General features: G+C 45.3%; 1 protein-coding gene across 3 annotated transcripts in view; it reads left to right on the top strand.

Annotated features, from left to right (window-relative positions):
• Positions 1-21,093, top strand: part of PRDM11 (PR/SET domain 11) — a 43,071-nt gene that overhangs the window by 5,403 nt on the left and 16,575 nt on the right. For all 3 annotated transcript variants that reach the window (XM_086895039.1, XM_086895040.1, XM_086895041.1), the window contains exons 2-5: positions 12,443-12,561; positions 12,944-13,047; positions 13,910-14,172; positions 14,977-15,044. In XM_086895039.1, coding sequence (XP_086751165.1) covers positions 12,446-12,561; positions 12,944-13,047; positions 13,910-14,172; positions 14,977-15,044 — 551 coding nt within the window. In that variant the 5' untranslated portion in view covers positions 12,443-12,445. The remainder of the gene's footprint in view (positions 1-12,442; positions 12,562-12,943; positions 13,048-13,909; positions 14,173-14,976; positions 15,045-21,093) is intronic.

Here is a 21,093-nt window from a genome sequence, read left to right on the forward strand (position 1 = left end):
TCTGCCCGTGGAAGCCTGGCTGTGGGTAGTGGGGGACGTGTATAAGGACACAGTGGTAACAGTTCATGGGAGGTGATGTGGAGGATTAACTTGTGTGGCAGCTCTAGGGTTGCTGTAATTAGCTCCCCTGAGAGCCGGCAGTGCTCCTGCCTTGCGCAGCGGGGAGCTGGGGCACTGAGCATCCTGTGCTGGTCCCCAAGCCAGGTCATCTCTGTGGGCTGCAGGGCACGGGCTCCAGGCACCTGACTATGGATCAGGGGGGCACACAGCTCCAGTGGTTCCCCACTGACACCTTTCAGAGTGTTTCAGAGTGTTGAAGGCTGCTAATTGGAGCTGATATTGGGTTGCCAGTCATTTGCAGGCTGATAATCAATATGAAATATTTTCCAGTACATTCCTTTTTTAGTAAAATGAAGCTTTATTTTGAAAGTGTATCGTATAAATGCATCATAATATGCTAGGTGGAGTTAAAAGTGGCCCACAGCGTCTTTGAAAAATGTCATAAGTCTGACCCAGTATGTTCCTCTTTATACCTTTCATTTGTACAAACCTTGACTTCCACATGTTTGTGTATATCAAGGGGATTTGCTGTTGTTTGGGTTTTTAAATTTCTTTTCTTCTGATGCTGCTGGAGTACTTCATGTGGTCTGCTGCTTTCTTTGACTTGGAGACTTCTTGCTTGGAAGCACTTAGGAGAATGCTAAATATTCCACAGTTTGCAGAGTCCAGTCCTTTTATCAGTTCAGGGGAAATTAATGAAAACACTTGGAAACTGACTGAAGGAAAAATCAATACTGATGACACAGAAGCATACTTTTATGAGCAATAAAATATGTTCTGTAGTTGTCAAGTTTCACACCTAGGCTTGCCAGTTATCTTTCCTGAGATCAAATTTCCTGAGATCAAAATTAGTCTTCAATCAGCTTTTGAAGACTAGAAGCCTTTAAATTACTAGTTTTGTCTTCTCTTTGTGATTATAAAGACAACATTATTATGTATGGTATGTTTGTAAGTCGCTTTTTTCCTTGAAAATTCTACCTCAGGTAGTGAAGGGCTGCTGTCTAGGTGTAGAAGTGCCTGACTCTCAGCACAAAGTCCCACCAGCTAATGCTGCATTGCTGTTGCAAAGGTGGTACCTCCAGAAGAGCAGATCCACTGATTCCATCTCCTGGATTTGCTGAGACAGATGTATCATATCCTCTCTGCTGGGTTTCTTTTTTTTAACCAGGTCTCATTCCTAGTCAGGTGTTGAGATGTTGCTTTTGAATTCTTCTAGGATAGTTGGTGCATGTTTGTAGTCCCTTAGTGACTTGTACACGTGAAGTCCCTCTGCTTTTTGGGCTGGAATTGAATCAGTTCTTAGGCTCTTTCCATGCTTCTGCTAATTGGTGTTTTAAAAATGTCCGTAGTGTAAAGGACCAGGTATTTCTGTGCAACCCAGTACCTTTATATAGAAAATGCACTTAAGGTTGAATGTATAGACCAGAAGTGCTTGGCCCCTGCTGGAAATTTTTTTCTAGTTAGCTGTGTTAGGATATACGGGGTCTGAGCACCCCTCTCTCTGTATGGAAGGGAATGTGCAGATCAAATTGTGGTGGTGGTGAATTCAGCACACGGATATCTGGTTTCTTGGCAGATCTGACACTGGGAGTATCTGGACTGCTGCCTGCCCCAAGGAAAAGGGGGTCGGTGTGACCCATGCTCAACCGCTACTCATCCAGGCCATGTAACATGAGTCCCTAACCTGTAGACAGATTTACCAGCTCTGAATAATGTCTGTTGTGCTGTGAGATCTTATCTTCCTAATGGCCTGCAAGAGGGTACAGATGAGGAGAAATAAATACTGCTCTTGCTTTTGCTTCCTCTGCATTTTGTGGAACAGTTGATGTGTTCTCATCTTGCCTGCTGTGTTTGTTAGTGCTTTTAAAGGACTGAGCTAGTTTGTCAGAATTTTGGGAACAAGTGAAAGTAAGATCTGCTCTTACCTTCTCATTTTCTCCCACATACTCTTTCCCTTTTTGCTGAACAAGTAAAAAGAAAGGAGCTGCCTGCTGTGTCCTGAAGTCCAAGTAGAGTGAAACCACTGTAAAAAGCATAGAGGAGCTGTCCTGTAACATCTTTCCACAGAAACAAGCACCAAGTAGATAAATGGTGCCAAAGCAGGATTTTAGCTTTATTTTACATCTGTACTCATAGGTCCCAATGGCAAAGGGATTCCCCTGCACCTGAAACTGCCTGCCTAGAGGTATTGGTGCTCCAGAGGCTTTAGAATTTTACGTTTGATTCCTGAAGCTTTTGAGTTGGGTGGTGGGAGGGGGCATTGTTGAATAACCAGGTGCCTCCTGGAAGTCCAGAGGTCTCTTGGAGGAGTGGAAGTTTCTCATCAGCCTTTGGGATAAAGAATTTAGCAGCAATTTTTTTTTTTTTTTTTCTTAGGGAGAAAAAGGGTTTATGTAAAGGCAGACCAGCACTTGGTTGTTGCTGTTGTGTGTGTTGTTGTTTTGTGCAGGAAAAGAGAGCTCTGGCAAAATGTACTGAGTTTTCTGAGTTGTTGGGGCAGTTTGGCTTTAGTGCATAGCTTGGCCATGGCTCACAGATGTGTGTGCAAGCCTGTCCATCCATCTGGTCTTCTGACACCACTAAACATTCACCAGCAGAAGAAAAAGTCAGCATACTGCAGGTAATCTTCCTTTTTAAAGAGAGGAAAAGCTGGAGCTTCTGGAAAAGTGTTGAGTGAAAGGCTGTCTTGTTAGAAGATGGATATGCTTTCAGGGGGCTAATTTTGACACTAAGGAAATATATGTAGAGCTGATTGCTGGCTAGGTGCCAGTGGCTGAAGGGCACCAGAGGCTGAAATGCCAGGCGGTGCTGGTAGTGCTGGCACTTCAGCCCATGATGGTTGGTTTGCATGAATTATCTCTCTGCCTTCCAGCTAATTTTATCCTGTTGATTTTTCATGAATCATTTCCCATCTCTGTGGGTTAGAAATTAAAGTGGAAGTTTGCTAGCCAGAATAGCCACATCTGCTATTTAGAAACTAATGTCTGGGGTTTGTTTCCTGCCCACCCCCATGCTTTCCCTTCCCTTTCCCTTTTTACCACCATCATTGTTGAAATACATGAATCACTAGTGTTGCTCACCCACAAAAATTTTTAGGCTGACCAGGCTGCACAGGTGCAGGGGTCTTCTGGGTGCACGTGACCTCAGTGTGGGCAGTGGGGGTGGCAGGGTCCCAGTGATGCTGGCAGGACCTGACCAGGGCATCTTGAATTTCCTGCACGTGCTTTATAAAACATTAAAGGCAGTCCACTGTCTTTTCCCTCTCTCCTAACACCACAGCAGAGCAGGAGTGTGACAGTGGCCCAGCCTGTCGTGTGCCTACCAAACACTTCCTCTCTCCGGCTTTTTTGTCTGTCCATGAATGAGAGTAAAAGGTCATTTGGGCAGTAAATTCACATCTCTGCTTCCCTTTGTTGAGCTGTGTGCCCTTGACTGCCATTGCAGCTGACAGCAGGGCCAGCAGCAAGGGATGGGTAAGTTAATTATCTGAATTAATTATCTGCAAGTCGGGACCCAGGGACCCACGTGGGGATTGTGTAGCGTGGGGTCCTGTCGGTGAGCAGTTTTGTTGGCAGCTGTGCTAAGGAAAAGACCACATCCCCTTTAAATATAGTGAGCACTGGATGAATGAGAGGAGGTGTCCAGCTTGCTCATGTGCACTTCTAATCAGTCTTGGTGGATCACAGAAAATGCAGGAGACTGAATGAGTGATTGTGTTGGGAGAGTTTTGAAAATTGCCAAGTGGATGGCCCAGGAAAATATATGCTGGGTAGCATGACACCAATCCTGGGTAAATATAAAGTTACTCATGCCTGAAAATTGGTGTCATGGAAAGTGTTTTGTACTTCTTAAAAAGGTCTGATTTTGTTCTTTGAGAAGCTTACTGTTGGTTTAAAGAGAGAGAGCTCTAAATGTGATATATATTTACATCTAAAAGGCGGCTAAGTCAGTGTGTGAGAACCCAATTAATATCCAATGCCAGAGAATATCAATAAAATAGATGTGGCTTAGAAAGTGAAGGTAGTGATTGGTAGAGAATCAGCATCCAATAAATAAACTGAAGTGACAGTATAAACAGTAAGGGAGGTGAAGGATACTCTAAGCTAAAGGACAGTACTAGCACACTAATAAATCAACTGTTTTGGGATTAACTTTAAGATGAATGTAGAAAACATCTTTTCAGCATCAAAAGATCACGGTTCTGGCATTGCCACCTTAGACGAGGGGAGCAAATAATCCAGCTATTTTAAGCTAGAGCTTGATCATTTTACAGAAGAGTCTCTGCAACGTGATACGTGGAGGCTGTGTTTTCAAAGAAGTAGACTTGATGACCCTTCTCTTCAGATAAGGGGAAGGGAGAAGCCAGTTCTGCTTGACACTTGCTCAGTGATGCAGAAGAAGACATGACTCATCACTGGCAAAATGTGTAGATGAAACATGTTTGGTGAATTGTAGCTGTTGATAGGGGCAGGACAGTGTAATGCAGTTTGCTTGGTGAATGAGGTTATTGAAACCTCATTTTCACACAGACAAGTGTATATTTATGAACCTGGAAAGGCATGTCCTGAGCGTGGTCTGTGAAGGGAGGCTGTGTCCTGAGCAGTCCCATGTGAGAACATGGGGGTCAGAATGGGCAGGCGGCTCTGGGGAGCTTTCTGTGCCAGGTCCTAGCTGGAAAAGACAGTCATGATTTTGGACACAAACAGGGTGGTAATGAATCAGGGTGAGGTGGTCATTTTGTGTCTGTAAACCTTTTATTTACTTCAGATTCAGTCTTACATCAGTGTGTCTTTCTAGTGCCAGCATCCTGAAGTAATACAGATAAAATTGGAAGAGTTACACGGAAGAATGATACAAATTGTTGGAAAGCTGAGAAGATACTTCATGGGTACATATCCAGGGTTCTGCTATGTATGTGGTTTTATTCTGTGCTTATCACTACTGCTATCCAAACACCTTTCACTAGTGCCTTAAGGAAGAGGGCTAACAGCTGCCACTGTACTCTTATTCTGTCCTTAGGGAGAAAAATGGTGAAATAACATCTAGTTTTAGTACTGGGGTTTTGTGTCTGTTTGTTTTAACTTTATAAATGTAGGTATATATTTATGTTGAAGCCAAAGGCAGAGAAGAGCAACTGGCAGTTCTGACCAAAGATGGTGAAGTTTATTACAGCTATTAACCTGGGAAGCAATTCTTTCCAGTTGCTCAAAGCAGTGTCTTAGCATGCTGGGTATTTCAGCCTTTCCCACTAGATTCCAGAGCCCCTTGAAAGAACTGCTGCCTGGTGCCCAGAACTAAAAAGGATCACATATGACTTGTTTGTTATGGGGATTAACAGTTGAGATGAACTCATGAAATATTGGCTTCTCTTCCTCTTGCTAGTCTCAGATGGAGGTTTTGTGCTCTTTGTAGGCTAAAAGGAAAGGACTGGGATGTACACAGTGTCAGTCACATTGTCCTAATTCTCATTTCTACCTTGAAACTTTGACTCTGTGAGATCAATGCAATTTTGCTGAGTACAGCAAAAACCGAGAAATTTCCATGTATTTTTAAAATGCAAGTCACTTATGTATTCTTTTAGCTGCAGTAAGTACCTACTTGGTTCTGTAGCATGTTGCACTATTTCAGAGGCTTTCAGGCTGTATGGGAGCTTTACATTGTCATCATCCTGCTTGTTTGAGTTCTTGCTCAACACTTAACATGGAGAAGTTGAATCAAGTAATACCTGCTTTGCATAGGCTGTGCATGGGCCAGCACATGGATCCTTTTCCTACTCTCTGAGATCAACAAAGGGCAAATGCTCTGAGACCACAACACAGAATTTTGTAACAAATTTTGTAAAGTTATCAGTATGCTTCGTCTTCACTAGAAGCCGTCATAAAACAAACTTCGGACTGGTTCAGGGATTATTTCAGAGGTTTTCTGTATTCTTCCCCCTCTGAAACGTGTCTGTCATGAAGCAGATCATGGAGGGTTTTCATGACATGTTTTGCCAGTGAACCATGTAAGAGTGACAGTGTGAACTCATCTCAAATCCATTTGAGACTACAGGAGGGGTTCCAGGTTGGCAAACTGGAATTTCCCCGTTCCCAACTTGTCTGCAGAGAGGATGGCAGTAGGAATTTGGTCTTGTGGCGCCCCATCCTGTTTGTCATGTCAGTTGCTGGTCTTGGGCAAGTTAAAACCACTGGAAACTCTCATTCCTCCCTGCTGTAAAACAGGTTTAAGTCTTGTGGTTTTGAAGCTTGCTGTCCAAGCTTTTTCAGAAAGCTGCAGAAAAAGTGGTGGTGTTTTCAGGTATCTTTCTTGTAGTCCTGACCTTCTTCAGTGTTTTCAGAATTTGAAACTCAGATAAAATATTTCATACTTCTGGTGAATTTATGGCTCCTGAGTGTACTGGGGTAATTGACAATGAGTTAAACAAGTCCTGGTCACAGATCCTACATCATGCATGACATATAATTTTCACCTTAAATTAAGTCTGAATTTGTGACTGCTTCAGCTCGTTGCCCCTTGCTCTTTGGTCATCAGAGAAGAGCCCTGGCCTTGCAGCAGCCTGGGAAGCAGGTCATGGGGTCTTGCCCTGCAGCCACCAGCCTTTGCTGTGCCAGGACACTGCTCCGCTGCACCTGCGGGTGGAAGACAGCCTCACCCACAAAAATGCTGTACTTTTGTGGGTAAAGTGCTGTGGCAACTGCCTAGGCAAAACCAATTTTCCCAGTGGAGCATCGGCTTACATCTGACTGTGAACAGTGGTCCTCCTCTGAGCAAACTGGTTCTCCCTCTTACTTTGTGGGATCTTTGATCTTTCAGAGTTTGTGCTGGCTGTAAGCATGAGCCTGCATAGCCAGCTGGTACTTCATAAAGTGACCTGAAGTGGTTGGCATGGCTGAGGACCTCGGGAAGGACATTCACCCCAGGGAGAACGGTCAGCCTGGGTCTTCCATGGCTGTGTGGGCCAGAGCTCAGAGCCTTGAATGCTGTGCTTTATTCCCTGTTCTCAGTTTGTCAGTAGCTGACTGTTCTGGATTACTATTTCTGGTAATAATATGCAAAAGCGTATGAACTCATGTCCATCTTTCACCATGGGCCTGCACTTTAAAATGTGGTGCAAGCTAAGCAAGATCTGCCTTAAAAGAAGAGGGGATGACCTCCAGAAGGCCAGCAGTGAGAAACTGAGTGAAGGAGCTGTGTGCTGAAGAGGGGATGGATTCCTATATGGCTGTTTCACATGAAAGAATGTCCCAGTCTGGGAAACCTGCCAGTAAAATGTAAAATTAAAGCTCTGTTTTGGAGGCTGATCCAAGCAGATAAGAGCCCGTGACTGTTAACTAGTAACTACATGAGGGGCAGTGATAAAGGCAGCATACTTGAGGACAGGAATTCACAGGTTTGTTCATGCTTAACCCCCTTTTGAGTTTTTTTTCCTGCATTAGAGATTAACAGCTCAGATGTTCTTGTGTTTTCTACTTCCCCGATTTTGAGCAATATGGCAAAGCCACTGGAGGTCTTAACGTGTCATGCAGAAATGTGACAAGTCCTTTCCTACTTTGTAAAGAACACAGGAGGGGTTATGTGAACCCAGGGATGATCCAGGGGTGCCTCTTGGGATTTGTAGCAGTCACGCTGGTGTCCTGGGTTTGCTGAAGACCACGATGCACAGCTGCCTTTGCTGTCCAAAGCACTTGATGTGTGCAAACAGCACCTGGGTCATCACAGCATCCCTCTCACCGAGGGACTGCCCTTGCTGACATGCTGCTAGGACACTGCAGTAGGCTGTGTCCCCACATTGGGAGGGCACAGGGACATGCACAGGTGAGGCCAGGAACTCCCTGGGAATACCCTCAGCAGTAACCAAGGAGCCTGCTGTGCTTATGCTTACATGGTGCTTCTCCACATCATCTGAAATCTTCAGAGGCTCTTCATATTTAGGTGCTAGAACAAACACAATTATAGAAAATGCCAAGAAAACCCCACAACAATGAAGTGGAGGGATTGGAAACTGCAGAATATGAACTAGACTCTTGTAGCTGTGGAAAGCTAAAGGAGGAGAAATGGCAAGAAGGAGAAACTGATGAGCAGTGAAATTGCAAAAAATTAAACATCACTTTGAATACAACAGAAGCTAAAAGAGTCCTAAAAGCACAGTCATTAGCTGAGGTCTGGAACTGGAGAAATGTTTTATATTTTTTTCTTGGAAGAAAAGCTTGAAGGTGGTACCAGTTACAGCAGCAGTGTAATACTCTCTGTTGCAGCAGTAGCTTAGGAAATTAGCAAATAGCAGCTATTACAGCAGTACATTTTCAGGTTTGCTATTCTGGCTTACTTGCATCCAGGGATTTTAAAAGGCCTGGCTGAGCAGCGTTCTCTGGGCTATAAATGCTAATTTAAAAATAATTAAAAAAAAAAAAAGCATGCATAATGAGTTAGACTTAAAATAATGTTGTCTGTTACTCATAAGTGAGTAAGCCAATTTCAAGTTTAACTGGGCAAATTAAACTAGGCTATCCACAGTCTGATGTTCACTTCCAGTAAAATAATGTAGTAGCTGATAGGGATCAGACTGGTGATGATTTTAGGGGGTAATAATTATAATAGTCAGTCTGTACAGGTTTGTTTTTTTTTTTTTAATCATTCTTTTCTAACATAGTATGATTTTCTGGTATTGCTTTAATTTTACTTGATAAAGGTAAACCTATTGGTAAGTCTGGCACATTTAATGCACTGAAGTTGTGCAACAAGTGATAGGAATAAATAGGTGGGATGATTCAGAGTGTCACACACGCACTGTTGGAGTGAGTCCAGAGGAGGCAGGGCTGTGAAGATGATCACAGGGCTAGAGTACCTCTCCTGTGAAGACAGGCTGAGAGAGTTGGGATTGTTCAGCCTGCAGAAGAGAAGGCTCCAGGGAGACCTAATTACTGCCTTTCAGTACTTGAAGAGAGCTTTCAAGAAAGCTGGGGACAGACTTTTTAGGTGGGCAATAGGACAAGGGGGAATGGCTTTAAACTGGAAGAGGGTAAATTTAGATTAGATATGAGAAAAAATTTCTTTACTGTGAGGGTGTTGTGGCACTGGAACACAGAGAAGCTGTGGCTGCCCCATCCCTGGAGATGTTCAAGGCCATATTGGATGGTACTTGGAACAGCTTGGTCTAGTGGAAGCTGTCTCTGCAGTGGGATTGGGACTAAATGATCTTTAAGGTCCCTTCCAACCCAAGCCATTCTCTGATTCAATGCATAAAAGGAAACCTGACTGAATAAGGGGTCACAGTGTGACAGCAAAAGGCGCCCCATTGTTGATAGTGTAGTAGTCTCAGCTGGGAATTTTTGGGTTTTTTGGCTCAATGCTAATCAAGAGGCAGAAATTGATCTCTTTGCACTGTTAACAAGTGATAGGATGAGAAGAAACGCCTTCAGGTTGCACCAGGGCAAGTTTAGCTTGGATATTACAAAAGAGTTATCAAGCATTAGAACAAATTTGCCCAGGGAAGTAGTTGAGTCCCCAACCTGGGAAGTATTTAAAAGACATGTAACTTTGGCACTTTGGGGTATGGTTCAGTGGTAGACTTGGCAATACTAGGTTTATGGTTGGACTTGATTTTAAAGGTCATTTCCAGCCCAAATGACTCTATGATTTAGTGATGGACTCAGCAGAGCTAGATTTATGTTGGACACGATGATCTTAAAAGTTATTTGCAGTGTAAATGATCCTCTTGATTGTTGGTGTCCTGGGAGACAAAGCAAGAAGTTAATTTGGATTTGTGGGCAACATAAAAGAGGCGAGTTAGTGGTGAACTTGGGGTTGTGTGTGTACTGGGTGAGGCAACAAGGAGTTGTGTGGCACTCTGAAAGCAGTGGCCTACTCCCAGAGCAGGTGGGAGGGTTGGCAGGATGTGTGGTGGTCTGGGAGCTGCTGCAGGAGCAAGGGCTCTTACAGCAGCACGGTGGTTCGCTGAAAACAGGAGCCCAGCTGGGCACAGTGACCAGAGAGTAAATGCAGCACTTGGACACAAACATGGGATTCTGAGCTGGGGCAGGGAGGGCGTTATCTCGGTGCAAGGTGCTGCTCCTGCCAGCATGCTGCACAGGAATGCTGCTGATAAGTTGGAGGGAGTTCAGGGAGGACCAGGAGAGGGGAGGGCTGAATAATGTGCTATACAGGAAAACACAGAGCTTCGTGTGTAAAGTAAATGCAGTGTTTCTTTCTTCTTTTTTTATTTTCTTTTTTTTTTTTCCCTTTATTTAGAGTTATGCAGTAGTTTAACCAGAACTGAAGGAAGCATGGTGACCTTCCTTGGCAGGAGGTCAGGCTGTGTCATCACATGGTTCCTCTCACTCTGTAAGATTCCATGGGGCAAGAGTGGGAAAGAGAAAGTCATTTTATGTTCAGAAACAAATGTGTGCATCTCTTGGGGGATATGGGTGTTTTAAGTCCAGATGTCCTGTCTGCCAGGCTTCCAAAACAGGTGGTTGTTCTGAGTGAGAGTGTCTGCCCCACAGCCAGCATCACACACCTTTCTGGGACAGTGCAGGCCCCACAGCTAACCAGCTCTGGGGCAGCACCTATCTCTTCTTGTCTTTTAACATTTTCCCACACCCCAGGCTTTCTCCCTCTTCAGCTGCTTTACTGCAGACTTTGCAGAAAATACTTTTTCTTCCCTGAGAAGGACAGGTAGGCCCTGATAGCAGCACTGGCTGGTGCATGGGTACAGGGCTGCAGAGCTTTCCTCTTGCTTCAGAGAGCGCAGACAAGGGACTCAGCCTGCCAAAATAATGAGCCCTTCTTTGGCATTGCTATCGCTTTCCTTCTGAATGGCTGTGGTAATTCTGAAAGAAAATGTGTCTTGTTTTGGACATCCTGTCAAGGCTTAAAAATGCATGTGTTTTCATGTGTCTGGTTGTACCTACGCAGAGGCTTTGCTTTCAGACCACTGTATCAGTATTAAGTAACACTCCTTGATAAAGGCTTGATAAAGGTCTTTCAGGCTGCACACTGGCATGTGAGAAGTTCAATTGGAAAAACAAATCATTTGTCCCCTGGCACAAAGAGGAGCCAGAGAGGTTGGGAATGGCATTCCTTCTGGCGGTAAATAGGGCAGAAATGCAGGCCAGACTTCCATGGTGTTCAGGCCCATACAAGCATGTGTAGAATAAGAAAATTCTTTTCTTCAGGCGTTTGTGACATTAGAACATGAATTTTGAAATGCCCTGAGTCGAGTCATGATGGGGATGGGCTCTTCCACCAGTTTCCCTGACAGAAATGGTCTGATGAGCTGTGGAGGCCCCTCTGTCAGCACTGCAAGTATGCAGCATAAAGAGCATGTCATTGGGCAGTGGACATGGAAGGGGCCATCACAGGGGATCTGGGGGAAGCAGATGTGAAATCTGTCTGATCTGGTGTGGTAGCTGAGAGCAGTTTATGTGCTTTAGAGGAAGTCTTAAGATGAATGTAAATGAAGAGATGAGCAGCACTACAATTTATTCTTTTTCTCAAGCTGAGGTGCTCTTTTGCGTAGTGACCCTTCCAAAAATGTAAATTAAATCCATTCCAAATTATTATCACTTGACATATTTGTATTTTCTCTTCAGCACCATGCCATGATGGGAGGGGAAGTGTTATTGTTTTGGAGCTTGCTGTCCTTAGCCATCATTAAGTGATTGATAATTCTGTGATTATGTGAAGTGCCTCCTGGCCCTTGTGTTGAGCAGAGGGAGCGGCATTTTCACTATGGCAGCCTTGTGTGCCAGAAGGGTGGTGGTGGCTCAGCTCTGCCTGCTGCAAAGGAAGATCACGAGCATGATTTGTGCAATCTTGGTGAAGTCTCAGAGGGCACTGTAGACACTTACCTGTTTGTCAGAGGTGTCCAGAGCACACAGAAAGCTCTGTCTATAGGGTGTAGGACACTGTACTCTGTTCCCAGGTGGAGACTGGCATATGTAGGTTTGTAAGCAGATCCTGGTTCAGTGCCCCAATCTGCATTCCTCTTTCTTGTCCTTCTGCCCCCAAAGACGTGCTCTGAGTAGTGGTGCTCCATGTTCCCAGAACACATCACACCCATCACTCTTAAATTCCATGTGCAGCTGGAAATCCCTTGTGTGTTTTTCATGGGCTCTGTGAGGCATACTTCAGATTCCCCATGCCTCAGGTTGCTCTGTGGTGTCTCATGCTCTTCACCTGACCTGCAGCCGATCTGTGCAGGAAGAGGTTTCCATGTGGGCGTGTGGGTGCTTTGGTGTGGGATGGTGGCTCTTGGTGCCGGAAGGGAGCCTGATCTGCTGACTTCATCCCGGCCTGGGGAGAGGGCTGTGGTTCCTGGGGGAGCAAGGTTGTCATTTCTCAGCTACTCATATTTCTCCTCCCTTCCTTCATTCTTTTTCAGAACATGAGTGAGAACTTGAAGGACTGTTTGATCCAGACCCAGGCTTCCTTAGGGGAGATGGTGACGATAAAAACAGAGGCCTGCTCTCCGCACCAGGACCAGGAGTATGGACAGCCTTGGTATGTGGCCAAGCGTTGGTCTGATGTACTCTGACCCCTTCTCTCCACCTACCTCTCAGCTTAAAGGTGGTTTTGAGGAATATACTTGAGCTGCATGAAGTTACTAAAGCTCTTCCTTGTGAGGTCTGCCTTGGGTTGTTTGACAGGGGTGGTCGCCTACTCATGTGCACCTACTCTAGCTGAAGCCATTATCTGCTGTGGGCTTTAGCCTTAAGGATGTGTGATACCAGCATTTGGAAGGTTGGGTGGCAAGTTTAGTCATTTCTCTGCTGCATCTGTGGGGCTGAAGGAGTTTGTCAGGCCGCATTGCTTCAGCTTCTCTCCATGTGCAGTCCCAGAATCTTGCTAGGTTAACATCATTCTTCTGTTGTTCCCTCCTCAGCACTGGAAGGCCTGACTCACAGTCCATAGAGATGGAACCCAAGAAACTGAAAGGGAAACGGGATGTAATCATGACCAAGAGCTTTCAGCAAGTGGATTTCTGGTGTAAGTGTCTTGTGAATAAGGGAAAAGCACCACTGCTGCTTGTGTAGACTTTGGTCTTCCCTGTCAGTTTGGGGCAGGAAGCAGCGGGAAAAAAAAAGCCAGGGATAAATTTGCATTCTCACCTGAAAAGATTGGCATGATTACTAGGGAAGTTGTTGCACAAAAGCAGTTTGTCCATGGAGAGGCTAGGCAGAAGTAGGGAGGTAGGAGGAAGGCAAGCTGGAAACATGAAAACGGACGCTGGAAAACACCGAGACTCTGGAAAACGCAACAACTTGAATTCAGAAACTGCAAAGGGAGCCTTGAGCAGATGACAGCTCTTTCCCAGAAAGAAAACTGGTGCCATTTATGTTGGCATACCTATGAATTACCAGTTGGTAGACCTGCATCTCTGTCTGGACACAGGACAGATGCCTGGGATGCTGTCTCTCTCCAAAGCACAGAATGAAGGCTATATGATGAAGGTATTTGTTTTCAGGGATGCTTGTTTTAGCTCCCGTCTGGTGTGTGGGGAACCAAACCTTTTGGCTGGAGGACTTGCTGCTAACCAGGGATGTGCAGGGAGCCCTCAGCCTCTGTGTCTGCAGGCGGTGACAGGGCCTTTCCACCCGTTCTGCCACCAGTGGCAGATACGTGCAGGGCACCAGGGCTTACACAGGTGCAGGGGAAAGGTCAGGTAGGGCAGGTGTGGGTTGGGGCAGAACAAGGGAGCAGCCAGTGAAGATTCTGTGCGTTTGTGCAGGCTGTAGTCTGGGGAAGGGGCTCAGCTGGGCCAGGGAGAGAACAGGGAGCTGTCCCGAGTGCTGTGCATCATGTGCCTCATGTCTGCCCTACCTAACCCCTGTTTCCTTCACATCTGCAGTCTGTGAGTCCTGCCAGGAGTACTTTGTGGATGAGTGTCCAAACCATGGCCCCCCAGTGTTTGTGTCTGACACCCCGGTGCCCATTGGCATTCCTGACCGGGCAGCGCTGACCGTCCCGCCTGGAATGGAGGTGGTTAAAGAGCCCAGTGGGGAGAACGACGTGCGCTGTATGAACGAGGTGATCCCCAAAGGTCACATCTTTGGGCCATACGAGGGGCAGATCTCTAGCCAGGACAGGTCTGCAGGATTCTTCTCGTGGCTGGTGAGTGACAACTTTCCCCAATTCAGTGACATGCAGCTCAGAGCTGGGGATGTCATGGGCTTGTGCAGCCAAGCCTTAGACATCTTCCCCCTTCTCTGGAGGTCTTCTGCTGGCCACGTGGGCACTATGTCAGCATTGACCTGCCTTAAATATTAGCATCTTAAGGGTATAGGTAGATGATCTAGAGATTGCAGAGCTCTCTCATGGGCTTCTAGCACTCCCTCTCAGCTTGCCTGAGCAGAGAAGGTGGCCTAGAGGCCAGAAAAGAGATCCAGTCCATCAGGAACTGATCTACATGCAGATTCCAGCACCAAAACTTTCTTCTCCTCACACTGCAGGACTTATATGAGATTAAGAGATAGAGACATCACTGATATCATCATATGACGTAGACACATCACTGGATCAACATATGTTAATTATTATGAGAATTGCAATGTGGGACTTGAGTTACTACTAGGGAAAAAATGGAGAGCTGCTGATATGAAATGCCCCTCACACTCTTCTGTCTGTAAAATAAATGTGTGTCTCATCCCTGTCCCAAAAGGGAAGTTAATCTTTTATATCCCAGGATTGTTAGTGATTTTGTCAGCTGCATCCATAGTTCTGTTACAGATATTTGTATGTAGGAAAACGCCTCTCAGTTCAGAGTAGCCTCTAAGCACTCGTCCAGGTCAGCAGCCTGTAGTACTGGGAGAGCTGAGATTCACAACACAGAGTTTCACACCACGATGTAAGGCTAGAACTGAAGCAGAGATTTGAGATTTGAGATTGACATGCTGCATCCATTCTCTTGTTCCACAGATCGTTGATAAGAACAACCGCTACAAATCCATTGATGGGACAGATGAAACCAAAGCAAACTGGATGAGGTGAGTCCAGTTCTCTTCTGCCTTCCCTTTCGGGACTCTGTCTTCCAGAGAGAGGCCATCAAATACTCCTTATTATTTTGTGTGTTGGAAAACCAAACCAAAATGTCACCACCCATTTTGCAAATGGTGTGCTTGTATTCTTTCAATATTTATTGTAATGAGTTTCTCTGGCATCAGATTCAATGAAAGGGTCTAAATAAAGACAAGGATGCGTATATGGAGGATCACTATTTTCTGGAATGAGGATAAATGTTAAAGATGATCCTATTTATCCACTCTTACAAGCACTGACAGATCTCACTCCATTTTTTTACTCATTTTCTTTTATGTTACGTTCAAATATTTGCAAAATGCTTTGCACTGCCCCCTAAGGTAGCATTTGATTCTGTTGGGGTTTTTTTTGTCCCTACTCGTTTGACAGATGCTAGAAGAGGTGTCTTTTTTTTGCTTGCTTTCTGGGCTGCATTTGAGCCGGCTGTCGGTGCTGGCTGTCGTTGGCAGTGTCAGCTGTCCTGTGCGAGGAGAAGGGCGAGCTGGGCGACCGAGGGCAGAGCTGTGTCCTTGCGCTCCCTCTGCTGGCCCCGCGCCCCGGCAAGAGCAGCCGCCAGCGCGGCTGGCTCCGCTCCGGGAACTGCAGCGGGAAAGGGACCCTGTGGGGCCATGGGCCAGTGCTTCAGCTATCGGCATATAGCTGCAAAAATGTACCAGAATGGGGCATTGCTGCACGGTGAGGCCCGTCAGGCCAGTCCTGCTTCTGCGGGAAACTTTGGAAGCAGTTGTTATCAAGAGGCATTTCCTACAAGAGTAAAGCGGTGTGGGATTACCTGGTTTGTGGGCCTGGATGTCTAGGATTTTCAGTTGTCCCTCACTGAGGGAGTAAAAAGCATGCAGTACAGGTAAATGCAAGATTGACCTAACTGGTCGTATCTAGTTGCACCACTTCTGGCCATTTCATTTCACACGGATAGCAGCTGTTCTGACATTTATGTTCATAAAGTTCAGCAAAGGATTTCATTTTTCTGTAAGGATTCCAGCTGTTGCAGTTGTTCACTGCTGAATGAGATAAAATACTAGACCAGGGCTGAGTCTGGAGTCATCACTTCAAAAAGAAGCAGTGGTACAGTGAAGAGATGGGTAGGCGAACATATTTATATCTAGAAGTAAAGAATGCAAAGTTCAGAAATCTACTTAGATCTGGACCTTTGTGATCTGCATGACAACAAAGCTGGGACAAAACACAGTCTTGGAAAGCAAAAGTTCTATGATGAGCTTTTCTTCCGACTGCTGTGAACATAAGCTTGATATCTGGATTTAAATGGGCACCAGTTGTGGTCCTAACACCAAAGAGCAGAATATTCTCGCCTAAACTTGTATTTGCCATGGTTCAGTCTCAGTATGATGGTGGTCTGGGCCACTGTGTACAGCCTTGAAAGGCATGGGGGTTATGGCTTTGTGGAAAGGGGATGTTTGCGACCCTTCATGGGAAGGGTGCATCAAAGGGTCTCTGCAGGCTGTATCAGTCCTACTGACCTTGCAGATTTTTACTCTTGAAAAGTGCTTATAACCAGTAGTATTATGTAGAATCTGACTGACAGTTCAAGTGGCAATCCAATTTTTGAGGACCTTTCGAAGTCCTCAAAAAGCCTTGGTTTTGTTTGTTAGCACCTTTTAGACTAAGGTGTGCTCAATGTTCTGTGCTAGAACATCACCTGACACTGAGATCACACACAGACATCACACTTGACTTCCAGGACGCTGTAGACAGCGCTCTTTTTGTTTTTCAGATGGTGCTCTTTGCTATCACTCAAAGATGGAGTGCTTTGCAAAGCAGATCTACTCACCTTCTGGGTAGGTGGGTATGGCAGGGGGAGGGCAGCTTGGGCTGACTCCTCTCTCTTCTTGTAGATCTGGCTATTGTTTTTGTTGTCTGAATACCACACCTGAGTCCATTTTCATGTTGCCTGAGGACAGTATGTACACTGCAGCACTTGCTGGTTTAATTTCAAGTGCTTGTTTACCCAAGGCAGTGGGTGACAGGGAGGAAGGAGTAACAAGTGCAGCAGATGTCATGGTAATGGTAACATCCTCTCGCCCTTTCCCTCATCAGTTAGTCAGTCAAGACAAAGTCCTGATGCTTGGGGGCGTGTTCTCCTAAACTGGCTGCTGGTACATGCACCCTTCATCCCTGCCCAGAGTAAAGACCTGCTGTTTGCAGTACTTCATGAAACTCCGTGACTTCAACATATGCAAACATCTTCCTCTGTTTTTATTTTTCTGGAAGCTGATAACCATGGATTGCAGCAAACAAAATTAATGCTTTTTTGGACACAAACTGTAAATGGCTGCTGATGGCAGGTCTTGGGCTTCTGAAGGGTTGTAGAGGACCATCCATTTTCCTGGCAGCTTCTGAGTAAATTCTTTTAGTCAGTTGTTGGTGTCCTCTAAAAATAATGGATCTGACAAAAAACTGAAAGTAATTCAGAAAGCTTTCTGTGTATGTATGACTTGGCCTGGAACGAGATGGAGGATAGAAACTGGTGGTTCCTAACTGAACTGTTGAAGAGTAGTGCCTCATGTTTGGGGTTTCCAGCATACTTCGAGCATTTATAGTCTGTAGCCCTTCTTACCTGAAGGGCTAATATACCTGAATTCTTAGGCTTTTGGCACAGTACAAATCCATCCTTTTGCCTTAGCCAATGTGAAAAGGCTGAAGCAAGACTTTCTCACTGCTTTCTCCTTTGCCTTCCTTTCTGCCCCCTTTCCTCTCCAAACATAGTGACAGAGATCATGGGGAGCCAGACTGTCCTGTAACTCTTTCTGTATCTCCTTATAATGGAGGCATTTCTGATTTGGTTTTCATACAATAATAGAGCTTTGAAGGGAGCTCTGGTCAAGTGTTCCAATAGCCTGCTTAAAGCAGGACCGACTTTGACTAATAGGTCTTTTAAGTACTGCTGTTTCGAGTTTACAGGACCTTTTAAAAAGCATTTAAAAAATAGTCAGGGTTACTGTGACTGCCCTTGTGTTCAGGGTGAGTAGATGCCACCAGCCTATGAGTGTCATTTTGTTGAATGTTATAAACTGATTTCTCCTACCTTGCAGCAAGTGGAGCAAATGTTCTCATCTATTACAGAGTCAAATTTATGTGGAGCAAAGGGATCTTAAATTAATGTGGGACTGTGATCCTAGGAAAAAAAAAGCCAAACCAAAAACTACTGCAAGGCCCTGGGAAAAATTACATGCTTGTTTTTCAGAGGCCAAGAAAAGTGGAGTTGATTGATATTTTTGTGGGGTAATCACTAAGTGCCCACTGTTCAATGTGTCTTGCACTTTCAGATTGACCTGGGCTGAGGTGTGAATTCACAACCTCACAGCTGGGGCTGTTCTGGAGCTTGCTAAAACCCCGTGGCATCACCAGAGAGGTACTTGTAAATATCAGTGGCTGCCTCTCGGGACATACAGCATGCTAGAGGAGAAGAAGATCCCTCGGATAGTTACAGTGTCTGCATTTTTATAAGGAGGAGGTTGATGTGCCTGCCAGAAATCTAACGTTAATTGAATTTGTGATTAAAACTGGCCCAGAGCTCATTATTCAATGTGTGGCAAGGTTGCCATTGGAATATGTAAGTTAGATTGTTTTGACCCAAGTAGTGCTGGAGCATATGAGTGGAGACACTGAAATCTGAATATCCAGGCCTACCATAAGCTCTCCTAAGTGCACTTGATGGGATATCCTGTCTGGGAAGAGCAAACAGGGCTCCAATTCCCCATCAGCACTGCTTTGCTGGTGACAGCAGCTGTGAGTTTGGCAGAGAAGAGGGAGCACCAGGTTTTGTGACCCCATGGCTGCAGAGAGTGCTGTTCTGTTCTGCAAGTTCACCCCTGCCCAGAGCACTTTGCAGAATACTGTTACTCTTTTTTGCCAGAGCAGCTTGTCATTGGAGGTTTGTTGCCACCTCCTGGAGGCACTGATGATACTGTGCAGTCATGCGTGCCTGACGAGGAGATACACCAAGCCCAATTTTGCTGAATGCAATAAAAGTCAAACTGTAAATGTTCCCTTGCTCAATGTTTTGTGTAGCCTTTTCCCTTCTCGTGTTTAGCAGGGAGAACTCCTTTTTCTTTTAAGTTTGGTGAGCTTTTTCTGTTGGGGTTTTTTGATATTCAGGGTAACAGATGCTTTGCTGGCTCTCCATCATTTCATTACCATCTTCTCTAAATGCTCTTTCTTTTTCTCTATAAAAGAAGCTTCACCAAGACAGTATCTCAAGCATTCATTTGTGTTTGTTCCCATGAAATACATCTGTGCACTTAGGTCCCAGCTCTTCCTGATGTGGCCTGGACTTGAGCAGCATCTCCTACTGGTTTTCCAGCTTTAACCAAGCTGACACTTGCCCTGGTGGCAGGCAGCAGTGTCAGTGAAACTGATTAAACAGCAGTGTTAACGGCACCAGGAAGGAACTAGAATGACATGGGTCAGTGCCTTTCTGTAGGTTCAGACAGTCTATTTTCTCCTTCCTTATTGAATAGATCTACTGCCTCTTTTTTTCCCCAATAACAGAACATAGTTAGACTAATGTTTTGTTTATTTTTATAGTTTTCTTTGACTGTGGCTGAAGAAATTAATACACACCCCCTTTGGACAAAACTGCTTGTTCTCAGGATGTCTGCCTGTTTTTCTCAATGGGATGAGGGTACAACTTGTTCATTTGAAGCAGCAGAAACTGGGTGCAGGCTCATGTCGGTGGCAGTGACGGAAAGCTTAGCCAGGAAAAACAAGTGTGTGGCCTCATTCCTTTTGAGAACAATGGGAAATGGCAGCCATTTCTGGGTGAAACAAGAGTTTGCTGTGAAGCAGACAAATGCTGGATGTAGAGTACCACAATACTGAAAAAAGAGATCTTTCCTTAGGGAAAATGAGTTGCAGATATTGCCCACCAGTCTAGTCAAAACCTACCTACCCTAAAAAAATCCAATTTGATGAAGCCTTTCCATGACATCCTGCAAGTTGTAACAGAAAGGGTGGTGTAAAAGTTTCTACTGCATGTTGTGCCAGGTAGAACAATAAGATATGCCTCTAAATCTCGTCTAAGTTTCGAGCAGTGTCACATTAGAGGCTAATTTATCACTGTGATTGTGAGTTCTCATGTTTTTTTTCTGTGCACAAACTGTGGCAAGTGATGTGAGGGTGAACTGAAAATCTCATATGTAAGTCAGGGTATCAGATGATGTGTAAAATTTAATTTTAACTTTAAAGCTGAGAAGGCTGCTTCACACTGGTGTTGCTTGGTGTTTTGTTTTGTTTTTTTTTTTCTGAAGCTTGAAAATTGCCTTCTAAAAACAAAACAGCTGCCTTTCCTGGTGAGAGGTTGTTGTGGGCTGGGGGAGCTGGATCCCACTAAACTCCTCTGCCCCAGTACTGCACTGGCCAAGTGGTTGGATGCAGGGGATTGCTTTGCGCTGTTTTCCTTTTACCCAATTATGCTTTGTGGGATGTTCAACCCAAGGAACATGGCTGAACGAAAGAGGAAGCCCAAGTTTTCCAAGGAGGAACTGGACATTCTGGTCACTGAGGTGACCCGAAATGAAGCCGTGCTGTTTGGGAGGGAGACGGTGCGTCTGTCCCATGCTGACAGGGACAAGATCTGGGAAGGCATAGCCAGGCAGATCACATCAGTCAGCCAGGTCCCCAGGTCTGTAAAAGACATTAAGCACAGATGGGACGACATGAAGAGAAGGACCAAGGACAAACTGGCATTCATGCAGAGGTCCCTCTCCAGCCCTGGCAGCGTGGGGCGACCTTCGGCCATCGTCCTGACCACCCATGAGAGAGCCATGGAATCAGCGCTGCATTCGTCACACCAGAGACACGGCTGCCAGAGAGCAGATCTGGACGTGGTTGACAGCCCATCAACGAGCTGTAAGTACCACTGCCTTAACACTTCTTATGCTTACATATCTCCCTTTGACACCAGAAGAGCATTGTGTGTTGTGTGAGATGGCTGGGTTGCCTGTCAAGACAGGTCCTTCTGCTGTGGTTGGTTTCTGC

This window comes from Cyanistes caeruleus, chromosome 6 (genome assembly GCF_971803275.1).
Source record: "Cyanistes caeruleus chromosome 6, bCyaCae1.hap1.1, whole genome shotgun sequence".
Lineage (NCBI taxonomy): Eukaryota > Metazoa > Chordata > Aves > Passeriformes > Paridae > Cyanistes > Cyanistes caeruleus.